The sequence below is a fragment of the Bombus impatiens genome, unplaced genomic scaffold, assembly GCF_000188095.3.
Source record: "Bombus impatiens unplaced genomic scaffold, BIMP_2.2 scf_0320, whole genome shotgun sequence".
NCBI lineage: Eukaryota > Metazoa > Arthropoda > Insecta > Hymenoptera > Apidae > Bombus > Bombus impatiens.
In genome coordinates this window covers 937,308-949,308 of record NT_176739.1, presented here as the reverse complement: position 1 = coordinate 949,308, position 12,001 = coordinate 937,308, and the positions used below count along the sequence as shown (strand labels likewise).

At 36.0% G+C, this 12,001-nt stretch overlaps 1 protein-coding gene across 1 annotated transcript in view; it reads left to right on the top strand.

Moving 5' to 3' along the window:
• LOC100749763 overlaps nucleotides 1-11,886 on the top strand; it is a 96,356-nt gene extending 84,470 nt beyond the window's left edge. The window contains exons 7-14 of the mRNA XM_012385319.3: nucleotides 2,448-2,809; nucleotides 3,181-3,463; nucleotides 3,818-4,237; nucleotides 5,826-6,677; nucleotides 7,164-8,368; nucleotides 9,004-9,101; nucleotides 9,176-10,259; nucleotides 10,504-11,886. Of these exons, the coding sequence (XP_012240742.1) occupies nucleotides 2,448-2,809; nucleotides 3,181-3,463; nucleotides 3,818-4,237; nucleotides 5,826-6,677; nucleotides 7,164-8,368; nucleotides 9,004-9,101; nucleotides 9,176-10,259; nucleotides 10,504-10,521 (4,322 nt within the window). The 3' untranslated portion in view covers nucleotides 10,522-11,886. The remainder of the gene's footprint in view (nucleotides 1-2,447; nucleotides 2,810-3,180; nucleotides 3,464-3,817; nucleotides 4,238-5,825; nucleotides 6,678-7,163; nucleotides 8,369-9,003; nucleotides 9,102-9,175; nucleotides 10,260-10,503) is intronic.
• The last annotated feature ends 115 nt before the right edge of the window (nucleotides 11,887-12,001 follow it).

Sequence of the window (12,001 nt, the reverse complement as noted above, 5' to 3'; positions counted from 1 at the left end):
TCCTTGAATAAGCAGAGCATTATTGAACTCGTTGTATAACTTCATCGTCTTTTTGTACATAATTGAGGGAGCTTTCTGGAAAAAGGAAATCCATGAGACAAAATTGTGGATTGAGAGAATAAAATTAGAAGTCTAAAATTTTAAATAACAAAACCTCTTATTAATGATTGTTTCTGTCAAAAATTAAATTCTTTGCATTCCAGCGTTTCTTTACCCTAGAAAACGGGATTCCCTATCAATTTCTGAAAACCAGTCAACCAAATTTTTTTAGACTGTTAAGGGATTAATGGAATATGGTTTGGATTGAAATCTATAAGAAGGTTTTACAGAATTTAATAATATTAATTATTTCGATAATAGTAATTAATCTAATCTTTTAAGATTCTATTGCAGTGGTTATTCCATATACAGTACTAGTTAACGCTCACGTGGCGCTAGTGTAGCACCACCAGTTGCCATAGCATTAAATTACATAAAAGGAAAGAATTCCTGAAAATATTATTTCGTATCAAATTGCGCGCTGTGGCATTATTTGCGTGATGAATGTTAGCATCAATTTTCAGAAATAGATATCAGATTTGCCAAGAAGTCAGTAGCCGTGCGCATCGGCTGGGTTTGCTCAAATCAATATGGCTTCTGAAGCCATCCAGATCATCTATGTGTATATATATATATGTATGTATGTATACACGCATGTACACACACACATACACACACGTGCAATAATGTCCTAATTCAATTTTCTTGATATTCTGCATTCTTGTTCACCAGACGGAAAGTCTTCCTAACAAGATATACAATTTTAGGACTATGCATCTGATTTCTCCTTGTTTTTGTAATCTGAACAAACTTTGGAGGATATTTCTTGATATTATCGTGTATATTCGCACAATTCGTGCGTGGTGATCTTGAACAAACTATCAACACTTCAGACAACTGCAAATGATGACTTTCTCTCAGAGAAGATACGTCATTACTTCCTGCAAAAGACAGGAATAACACGAGAGCCTGCGTATTCAACTTCAATTACTTTTGCCATGAACCTCTTGGTTTGATTCATCAGTTTGCAACTGGGTTTGCTCTTTTCTTTGTAAGAAACTGCACCCTTAACGTAGATCAGTATTAGAATTTCTAAAATATTGAAAAAGGAAGACAGAAGCTATTAACATTTAACAAAATTTATATAGGAACTTACACGGGGATTTTAAAGTTTCTAAATTATGAAGGAGAAAAATTCTACAATTTTTTTTTTACAATTGTTTTACTTTCATGTAGAGATGTACCATGACTATGTTAAAGCAGTGAAGATTAGAAAGAAGATATTAAATCTTTTGATCCTTCCTGGACCAAATTCTTTCTCAGATAAGAAAAATTACTTTTTTTCTTAGTTATTAATAAAAAAAGAACACACTTTTTAGTAGTTTTATAAAGGAAACATAATGTATTAAAATTTGAGACCTTTTTTTTTTAAATCAAACAGTAGTAAGTAGGGGTTTAATCTACCCTCTTAAAGCAGAAAATAATCTTCGCCATAAAGATAGCAATTTCAAATGAATCACCCTATAGATCATCGACTGTAGAATACCCTACTACATTCTAACATAACCAGATTCGCTGGTAAATGGCTCGGCCATCCTCCATAGCCTATTCTCGATACTATGAACACCGGCGGGAACTCCCCGATTATATATCTCGCGTACTTACGCGCCGGTGCACGAGATATTTCAGTTAGCTAGTTACACCAAGCCAGTTGTGTTAAGATCGCTATCGCAAGGTTGCCGGCCGACTCTTCCACTTGTTACTCCTAGTCGTTAAGCGTGCATGCCTCGCGTTGCTCTTCGGGCTCCGTCGTCCCAGGCTCCTTTACACTTGTTACCGATCCCTTGGACCTGGAAGAATCTCTTTTTGCGCTCCTAAGCCGCGCCTCAACTGGAATCTGCTGTTTCAAGCAATTGATTCGAGTACAAGGATCTTGATCCACTTTGGAGAATCATTGTTAATGAAGAGAATATTTTGAGGTACTGGATATTCAAATCTCTTTTGGTCCACGTTTTATTGTATTTCCTGTATAGGAGCCTTTTTATTGGAGGAAGCATATATTCATAGGATATCTTCATCCTTTACTGGAAAATAATATAGTAATTGGAATATTCTCTTTATTAGAGGATTGCCTAAGATGTGTTTTGGAAGATCATATTGATGGGAAGAATATTGTATACATTTATTTTTCTGTGTAGGTTTCTTTGTATTTCTTGTAATGATGTAAAGAGAATTCTTTTTATGAGGGGAATTAATTCTTGGTTAATAAAAAATCTACTGTGATTCATTGAAAATGCTTTTTACGTGAAATAACATTTGTTGAACGATATTTAACGTTGAAATAGTCCTTGACAATTAATTTTCTAAAAGAAAGAAATAAAAAATTCAAAAATTGACTTTCTTTGCAGCAAGCTTGGAGACACTGGACCTGTCGCTGTCATTGCAGGATTACCATCTTCAGGAAGTCACTCTATACGCCAAGCAAGGTAGATCACTAGGCTCGGCACTCAGCACTCAAGATATAATGGCTCTACAAAGGCAAGAAGAGCGACGTAGGCAACAGGCGAAGCAAGGTGTCTTTGGATTTGTGTTCAAGAAATCTAAGGAGGGTTCCTTGAGTACCGATAGCCTCGGAGGACGTAGTGCATCACCAGCGAGGAGTGATGAGACTGGAAGAAGCACGAGTCCTTTACAACCGCCTACCAGACCTCAGAGGAAGCGGAGACCCGCGCCAAAGCCGCCTATTCAGGCTCAGGCAGACGTTAGTAATGTTAGTAGAATTGTTCTGTATACAATATTCTACATCCTATTGTCTATATGTAAGAATGTTATAAAAATGGACAAATTAATGACAATTAGTCGTTCGGAAAAGTATTATGCAAGACTGTCTTTTTATACAATTAGCAGATTATAAATTTAAGTCATCTGTTAAAATTTAGCATAATACTCTATATTTTTCGAATATTTGTTTTTGATGTTTATACAATTAAATGATCTTAATATAATACATAAAGATTAGCAAGCGTCAAAATATTTCTGAATATCAGTATAAATCTTATATACAATTAGGATAATTTTAGCAAAGAATATATTAAGAATCGTTACTGTCATCTTTGGAAAATATACCGCTAACTATTCCAGGGTACAGAAGAAAATTGCGCAGACTCCAGCAAGGACAAGGTAGTGATCAGTCACAGTCGTAACAGCAGTGACAGTTCAGGCTACCACGAAGCTTCTGTGTTAAGTGACAACCCAGATTCCGCTGGGAGACTTCCAGAAACGTTGCCCAGGAGGAACAAGGTTCCACTGGAAATGCCCAGAAAATTAGCTCAAACATCACAATCCAGCAAGAGCTTGAGCAATCTGACTTCTGTGCCTGGTACGCTTAGTCACGGAATTAGCAGTACCTCCTTAAGTTCCACAGGTCTTTCTTATGTTATATATATATATTATGTTACATATAGATCTTTCTTATGTTATATTAAGCGCAGGTTTCCTCTTTTTAACTTCATAGTTTTGTTAGTTGTTGTTAGTTTAATAGTAAATCTTGTTTGTAAATGTTTTTAGTAAAAGAAATAATAGAGTAGTTGTAATAAATATAATCCCTAATGATGATGATTCAGTTGCTTTTTCTCTCTATCAGATTTCCCCGTTCAATTTGTTAGTTTTATTATAAATTAATTATTAGAATAAAATTATCTTCCCTTGCTGTGCTATTCCAAACATCTATCAAATTATTCGTATCAAATTTTAAAGAAATTTTATTGAATTTTTCTAGGATTACGAAAGAAAAGGGTCGCACCTCCTCCGCCAGTAACCAGACCTCTGTCGTCCGCCATCTCCACCCAAGCTCTGGAACGCATAGTCGACTCCGAAGAGTCTCTAACGTCAGACATGGATCCTTCCAAACCTCCTTCCGACATCAGTGTCCCTTCCAAAGCAAACTCGGACATAGAAGAGCGTCCAAAGGCCAGCTCAGACATCGGAGTAACAACACTCGGCTCAAAACTATCCAACAGTATTGATTTCACCAATCCAGACAGCTCGAAAGTGGAATTAGAATTGAAGGGCAGCAAATGTGATATTGAACCGCGCCACAGATCCGGATCCATAAACGTTAAGTTACCTAGCACGGAACCAGGGCACCCTGCACCCGTAGAAGACGCTCCTGTAGATTCTAGATTGCCGCGGAAGAGAGGTAAGCTAGTACATAGTTGCAGTAGTATAGATGATAACTTCCCCTCCTATAGTTTCGTATCTAAAAATAGCTTTGAGAACGGAAGAGATGGAACAGATTTTGTCGAACAACGTACTAGTCTCCTTGATCCAGAGAAACTTAAATTACAGGCCAAAATTCAAGAATGTAAGGTCGAACGTAGGAACGGTGAAGTACCTATAGATTTTAACAACTCCTTTCTCAGGAATAGCTCTGTCAGATACAAAGTTAGCTCTTTAGAATCAGAAAATAATTGTTCCTCATCAAGGTCTGAATTGCAAAAGTCTCAGAGCTTTGTGTGTTCTAATATGGTCACTCCAAAAGCTAGACAATGGGCGAAGATGCGCTACCTTCCTGATAGTCAGGGCATTTCTAATCAGAGTTCGTTTAAATCTCAGAGTAGATTGGTTAAGATGCAAACTGTAGTTAATTTAGATAATATAGGGACTAATATCGAGGACATACCAAAACGTAGTATTTTAGAAGATAAATCTATTCCTAAGAAACTGCATTTGGATAATTATATTTGCGGGGACAGGTGTCAAGCTAAAGCATTGAAACATAGTTCCAGCTTTCAAGTTGGTTATAAATTAAGGGAAACTAAGATAGTAAGCGCCTTTGAAAAGCCAAAATTGTCAGGTTCTAGAAGTTTCTGTTCCAGAAACAAGGTTTGCGAGTCAATCGAGAGTAGACAACCGAGACTAGGAAATGTTAGTACAACAAAGTGTTACAATGGTTCTATTTCTTCTAGTCTTGATGAAGATATATTTGAAGGTTCAGTGATTGATAATCGTAGATCCAATCTTTCACCACCTCCATTGAGTAATCTCCAGATATTTGCAATTTCTACTAAACCATTGGATATTCCAGTGACAACCATAGATTCTGTGCCTAGTGATGTCGATAAGTTACCTTCTTTGCCTATTATTCAACACAGTGAATGTAGATTGGAGTCTGAGAAAAAATTGAGTATCTTGGAACCACCTCCTCCAGGTTTGGTCAGTCGAGAGGAGTCGACAGAAAACTGGAATAGATTCTTGATTCAATTGAATTCGATATTGGAGACCAGGGCTGGAGAATTCGTTTAGATTTTACAGAAATATGTTCCATCCTTTACGACTCTATGTTATTATTAGACTACGGATTTTTATGTATTTAAGTTTGCGTATTTTTATGTATTTAAGTTTGCGTATTTTTATGCATTTAAGTTTGCGTAAATTTTCGCAATCTAGTTATTATTAGTTCCCCGAAGTGCCCGAATTAGTATTATTTGAAGTAGACTTTGCAAAAGACTGGTGACTATGTTATTATCATTCCAAAATTTGTACTTATCTCATTTTACTTTCGTTATCATAAGATGTAGTAGTTAAGAGATCCATCTTCTGTAAATATACAATACTGTCCAAAGAGAAAACTATCTCTTAAATAAGATTAGAAATTTCGTTTTGCATGTTTGTACAGAATTGCATCCTTATATTTTCTACTCTCTCTTAAAGGTGACCATATTTACCTGCTTGCTAACTAGATATGTTGGTGATGGCCTATTCTTTTTCTTTCCCTCTGAGTACAGTTGGAGAACCTGTTCCACTTCCCAAGCCTAGAAAAGCCGCCACAATACGGCCCGAGGTGCCAAAACGCAAACTAAAACCGCCCTCCCCATTGAGTAGAACCCTCAGTTCAGACTCCAGCTATGTAGACTCCTTGTCCAACGCTCCTGCGCACTCCAGTACTGGGAGTTTTATAACTGACTCAAGTTCCAATTGTGGAAGCTCCATCAAAGGTGAAGAGAAACTGGATGTCTGTTCCAACTATTCTACCAGTGAGGATGAGGTGTTCATGACGCCAGAGCACCTGAGTGAAGCAAGCTTTGATTACAGTTCAATAGACTTGGAGGAAAAGAACCAAACTAACTCCACAGATACAGCTTTAAATAACGATATTGATGATGGAGTTAATGGTGAAAGAAAATTAAGTATAAATGAGGATAAAGTAAATGAAGCTTCTTTAAACCAGGATTCTACAATGGTAAGAAGTGAACTAAGTACAGTATCATCAAAGAATTCTAGCCAAGAGAAGAAACTCTGTGCTGTAATATCTACCATGCCAAAGTGTGACCACTTGAGTTCACTGAGCATCAAGGATACAGTTAGTCAAAGTAAAGAGTGGGAGGGTCTGAAAGAACCAAAGAAAGCCAGGATTCCTCGAACAGCGTCAAAGTCCAATGATTTTGAGGTTAATGCGTTAGAGAAGCAGAAGAGGCATTTAACTTCTCATGCAGAGGATATCACATTTGCCTTAAATTTGAATGTGAATCCTAGTCTGCTGTCTGACAGAGATCTTGTACAGCAATCGAGGGAGGAGCAAGATACTGAGTCTCAGGATGTGGGTGGAGAAAAGTCCCCTGTTGCAGTGGTTTCATCAGGTGCATGTTGCATATCATTAATGTGTGTGAGAACTTCGTTCCAGTAACGCAGCTTTCAAATAATTCTCTATGCTCAAATCACTTTAAATGTAAATGACATGTTAAAGATTTTAGACAACATTAGAAGTGATTTAAATCATCATCAGCTCATCTTCACTAATGTAGTTTCTTATATACTAATATCTAGATTGTGGATCTTTATGCATTTATGTCAAATTTGAAGACACAAAAATTCTTAATTAGATTCATAAAAATATAAAATTGTATAAACATTAAAAATGTATTATTGTTTTGAAGTTTTTATGGTTAAGGAATTGTTTGATGTCTTGTAAATGGTGGTGGAACATAAAAAAGGAATAGTAGTCTCACTTTCATGAGGTTTCTGGTTTACTTGCATATTTTTAACTACTCCATGGAAAGATAAATCCTTTGAATTATTTTGTATCATCGAATAATTCTCTGATCTTTTAAAATATTCTATTACAGATACAAATCTCTCAGAGACTGACGTACTGCTTCAGAAAGTATCTGACACTTTGTCCAACTCTCTACCTGTAGCATCATTCGATGAAGTACCAGTGTCTCCAACAATAACTAAATTAGAGCCAACAAACATTTCCAAAGAAACAGACCAGAAAAACAAAAAGATCTCTGAGTATCCCAATGGTTTTGATGTGAACATCAGCTCGACAAATTTGACTGTAAACTCTCAGCAGGACACGTCAGACTATGTATCAGCAGTCGATGAAGATTTATCCGTCACCGACTGGGAATATCAACTGCCAGCTCCGCCAAGTGCCTTCAGAGACTCTGCTTCTCCTGTCTTCGATAACTTCGAAGTAATCACTCCTTCGCCTGAATCATTCAGAGACACAGAAATCACTGAATTAACCTCAACTTCAGACCAGAAAGATGGAAGGAATATTATAGAAAAGGAAGAAAGGCAAGAAATTGAAGTTAGGAAAGAGACTCCACTTGCGAAGTCCTTCATACAACAAAAGCCAGAGTCTAGCATGAAGAAGGAGGTGATTTATGAGCTCGAGAATAAAATAAGTACTTTGCCTCAGAATAATATGTCTCAGAAGGATGTGGATTCCAGGAGGTTATTGAACCCCTCAACTCCCAAAATTTCCCCTGTAGATAACACATTGTCAAATTTTACCATCACAACATACAGCAAGCAAAAGAACCTGAATATATTTGAAGAAGTAGAACAGTCTAGAAAGATAAATTCTGATGAGAGATTTATCAGATCCTTTGCGACTCTGACAAGGAACAAGGGCAATCTTGATGAGAGTGAAGATAAGAATCTGAAGGAATTCAGTGTTGGAACATTGCAAGGGAAGAGAAAGGTAACCATGGGAGAAGATAAGTCGAGTGAGACAAAGCTGGAACCAAAGATACAAACAGAATCCCTGCAGAGGTGGCAGTCTGGCAATGAAAAGAGCAATATTCAGAGATCCAAGAGCTACATATCCATGTGTGACAAATCTAACCTCCAAGGAAATATATGTGAGATTGAGAGTATCAAGAATGAAAAAAATCTGGAGATGGACGATAGTGGAATGAAAAAAGCAACGAGCATTAGTAACCTGAGCGTAACTGCGACTAAAAACGACGAGAAATCCTCGCAGTGGCGGGATAATATTCTGAAGCGGCCTACCAAAGAAAAGCAACTGCAGTCTGTACAGGTAAATTACCTTCCAATTTGAGATTTTTTATAAATTCTGATGAGAGATTTATCAGATCCTTTGCGACTCTGACAAGGAACAAGGGCAATCTTGATGAGAGTGAAGATAAGAATCTGAAGGAATTCAGTGTTGGAACATTGCAAGGGAAGAGAAAGGTAACCATGGGAGAAGATAAGTCGAGTGAGACAAAGCTGGAACCAAAGATACAAACAGAATCCCTGCAGAGGTGGCAGTCTGGCAATGAAAAGAGCAATATTCAGAGATCCAAGAGCTACATATCCATGTGTGACAAATCTAACCTCCAAGGAAATATATGTGAGATTGAGAGTATCAAGAATGAAAAAAATCTGGAGATGGACGATAGTGGAATGAAAAAAGCAACGAGCATTAGTAACCTGAGCGTAACTGCGACTAAAAACGACGAGAAATCCTCGCAGTGGCGGGATAATATTCTGAAGCGGCCTACCAAAGAAAAGCAACTGCAGTCTGTACAGGTAAATTACCTTCCAATTTGAGATTTTTTATACAATCTTTATTAAAGTTTCCCCAGTACATTTTTTTTTTTTTTTTTGTAAAATATATACATTTTTTAAATTGTCCCTTCTTTGTATTCATAGTAAGTGATTTGTTCTTAGGTGCTAAAAAGCATTTTGCCGCAGTTGAAAAATGCTCAACAGGCGGAGGAAAATGTGCCCAAAGATTCGAGTGATATAGTATTATCTGAAAAAACGAGGTAAATTTAACATTTTTCCTACTTCGAAATTATTTTATACTTAAATAATAATTATTGACTAATGTATTCATTAGATCCGAGACTACCTCTAACGAACATTCGACCGAATCGAATGAAGTTTCGACTCGTGAACCTCAGACAGCACCAAGTAATAAGAAAGTAGAACCAGAATCAAAGAAACCAACGCCAGAAACTAATAAGAAACGATATACCTACTCAGGACCTCCTATGATCAATTTAGGCAGTTGGTCCGAACGACCTAGTATTAATGTCCAGATAAAGAAGGACATTGACTACAAATTTGGAGTCAAACAAACTAACAGCACTACCATCGTTAATATTAATAGCTCTAAAGATGAAGTAGACTCCAATAATGTTGATAGTTCTACCAAAATACAGAAGAGTAAATTTGAATTTTTGGATAAAAAGGAGCCCAGTGAGTTAACCAAGAAATTAATTAGTCATACAACAGCTACAGGATTCAAAAAGCTAGTACTGAATAAAGTTAACAACTCAGAACCAAAAGTCACTAATGATAAACCAGTTGTAACAGGAGTTGAGCTGAAAAAGAGCTTCCTCGAAAACAAACAAGATGACAATGTGATAGACACTACTCCAGTAAATTTCAAAGAATTAACAAAAGCATTTGGTCAAGATGTTTGCCTGCGACCAAAACCAAAAAGGTCCAGTACAATTCAACGTTCAGATTCTCAGTTGGAAAACGATTCTAGTAGACAGAATGGACATAGACAAGATCAGTGTTTAATAAATGGCCACCAAAATATTAAACCTAAGAGGTACTCTTCGATAGTGGGTATCCAGAATGAAGGTAACCTGACATTTCGAAATGGCCTAAGCATTAAAGGGCACCAGCCAATGCCTGTTGTTAAAGGGTTTAAGATGTCAAGTACAAAGATTGGTGCAAGTCAAAGTTATGAGAACCAAACTAAAGAAGGCTTCAAGGAAGAAATGAAAGAAGATAATATTAAAGGATCATCCAAGGATTCAAATGGTACACCAAGGCCTCCTACTATGCCCGTGATAACGGGTGTGACTTTGAAAAGTGCCAGACCTAAGTCCATGCCCATTCAAATTGACCAGCGAGACGTTTTGCTGGAATCGATTAGAAACTTCGGTGGTCGCGAGAATTTAAAAAGCGTAAGCATTTATTAATCAGAAAATCCATTACGAAGTAATGGGAATTGAATAATAGAGAAATGCTCCCTGATAAGAAAATTATGATTCATAAAGTGTGGTAATAGTAAAGGAGAATTTTTCCTAGAAATGGGAGACGTTGAATGTTGAGAACAATTTTCATAAGAAGAATTTTGAGTTAAATATTTTATTAGAGGGCACGGAACTTAACGTTAAAATTGCCTAACATGAAAATTTATGGTTACAGGCTATGGAAAGATGTTAGCTGCCTTTCAGAAAGTAGGAAACGTTCTTGACACGAGGATAAAATCGGAAAAAGACTGGCGACCGAGGATATATTGTTCTCGAAGAGATATTCTGGTGCTTTAAGTCGTACAGCCTTAGTGATAATACAACGTTTGGCAATTATCGGCACAAAAGAAAGGGCAAGAAGAAACTATTTATGTATATTTTTTAATCACTATCGAAGGACCACTCACATCTGCCCCGTACTTTTGTCAGTTGTCAAACCTGACCTCTTCGAAATCATTCCATTGACGGTTTGCTGGCTAATAGTCTATAAAAAACAGCCACGTTAGTCGTCCACGTGTAAATACCGTGTGTAAAAAGGTCGAGACAACCAGGAAAAAGAGTTGTCAATAAAAAAGAAATCTGTCAATGATGTACATATCGTTTAGCTGTTTAAAGCGATAAGAGAAATATTTTATTTTCGTGTCCAAATAGTCAACGGGCCGAGTTAGGTCCGTTTTCGAAACATTGTTGCTCATTATATGATGCAGTCCACGCAATTCTTGTTAAGTTTTCTTTTTTTTTTCTTTTATTAGTTCAATCAGCCATTCGGTCCTAACCTGACCTAAAATGAGAAAAGAGGGAATTGAAGATAGGTTAGATCTGAACGGTTGAGTCAATGTTGACTAACATTTCCTATTCTTTACGATTAACATTAAGTTTCTATCACTGGGACCAAAGGTGACATCATTTATTTTACATATTGTACAACGAATTTAGATGCAACTAGGGTGTGTGTATAATTATGAAAGATAATCTTTTCTTTTCGTTTTTTGAGAGAGAAGGAGAGAGAGAAGCAATCTGGTCAGTCGCATAGGTTGAAAATCATAATAATGAGATATATTCATTAATTAGTATGCATTAACAGAGTTCAAAGTAAGTTTTAATATGTGTTAGTAGAAAACAACGAAGGATTGAAATACAATCGATTTCCTTTTTTTCCTTTTTTGCGTTTACATTTACTGTTAATTAAAAAGAAAAGAAAATAAAAATTTGTTTTTGATTATTAACAAGGTTTCGATAATCATTCGGAAAAAGTATATTGTATTTGTTAATATGATATTGTCGATATTATTCTAAAAGGATTAATTAGACTATTGTGTTTAAATAACAAATTTCAGTATGTATTTGTTTTATAGATTATGATCATTCTGGAAAAATATTTTTATGGCAGGTGGCAATCACCATGGAAAGGTGTATTGTATACTGTAAATATCATATATGTTAATACTGTATTTAATATTATTTTTCCTTGCGTAAAAATATATTACGGCGACACTTCTATTTATGTATGTTGTTATTTATAGTTCCATTAAAAATGAAAAAAAATTATTGATTTTTATTCAGCGAATTGCTTCAGAGGCAACTCTGAATGAATAGAAACTGTAAAAATAATTATTTACACAAAACGCTTTATTTCTTGAAAAAATACAACAGTACATATAACTAAAATTAAT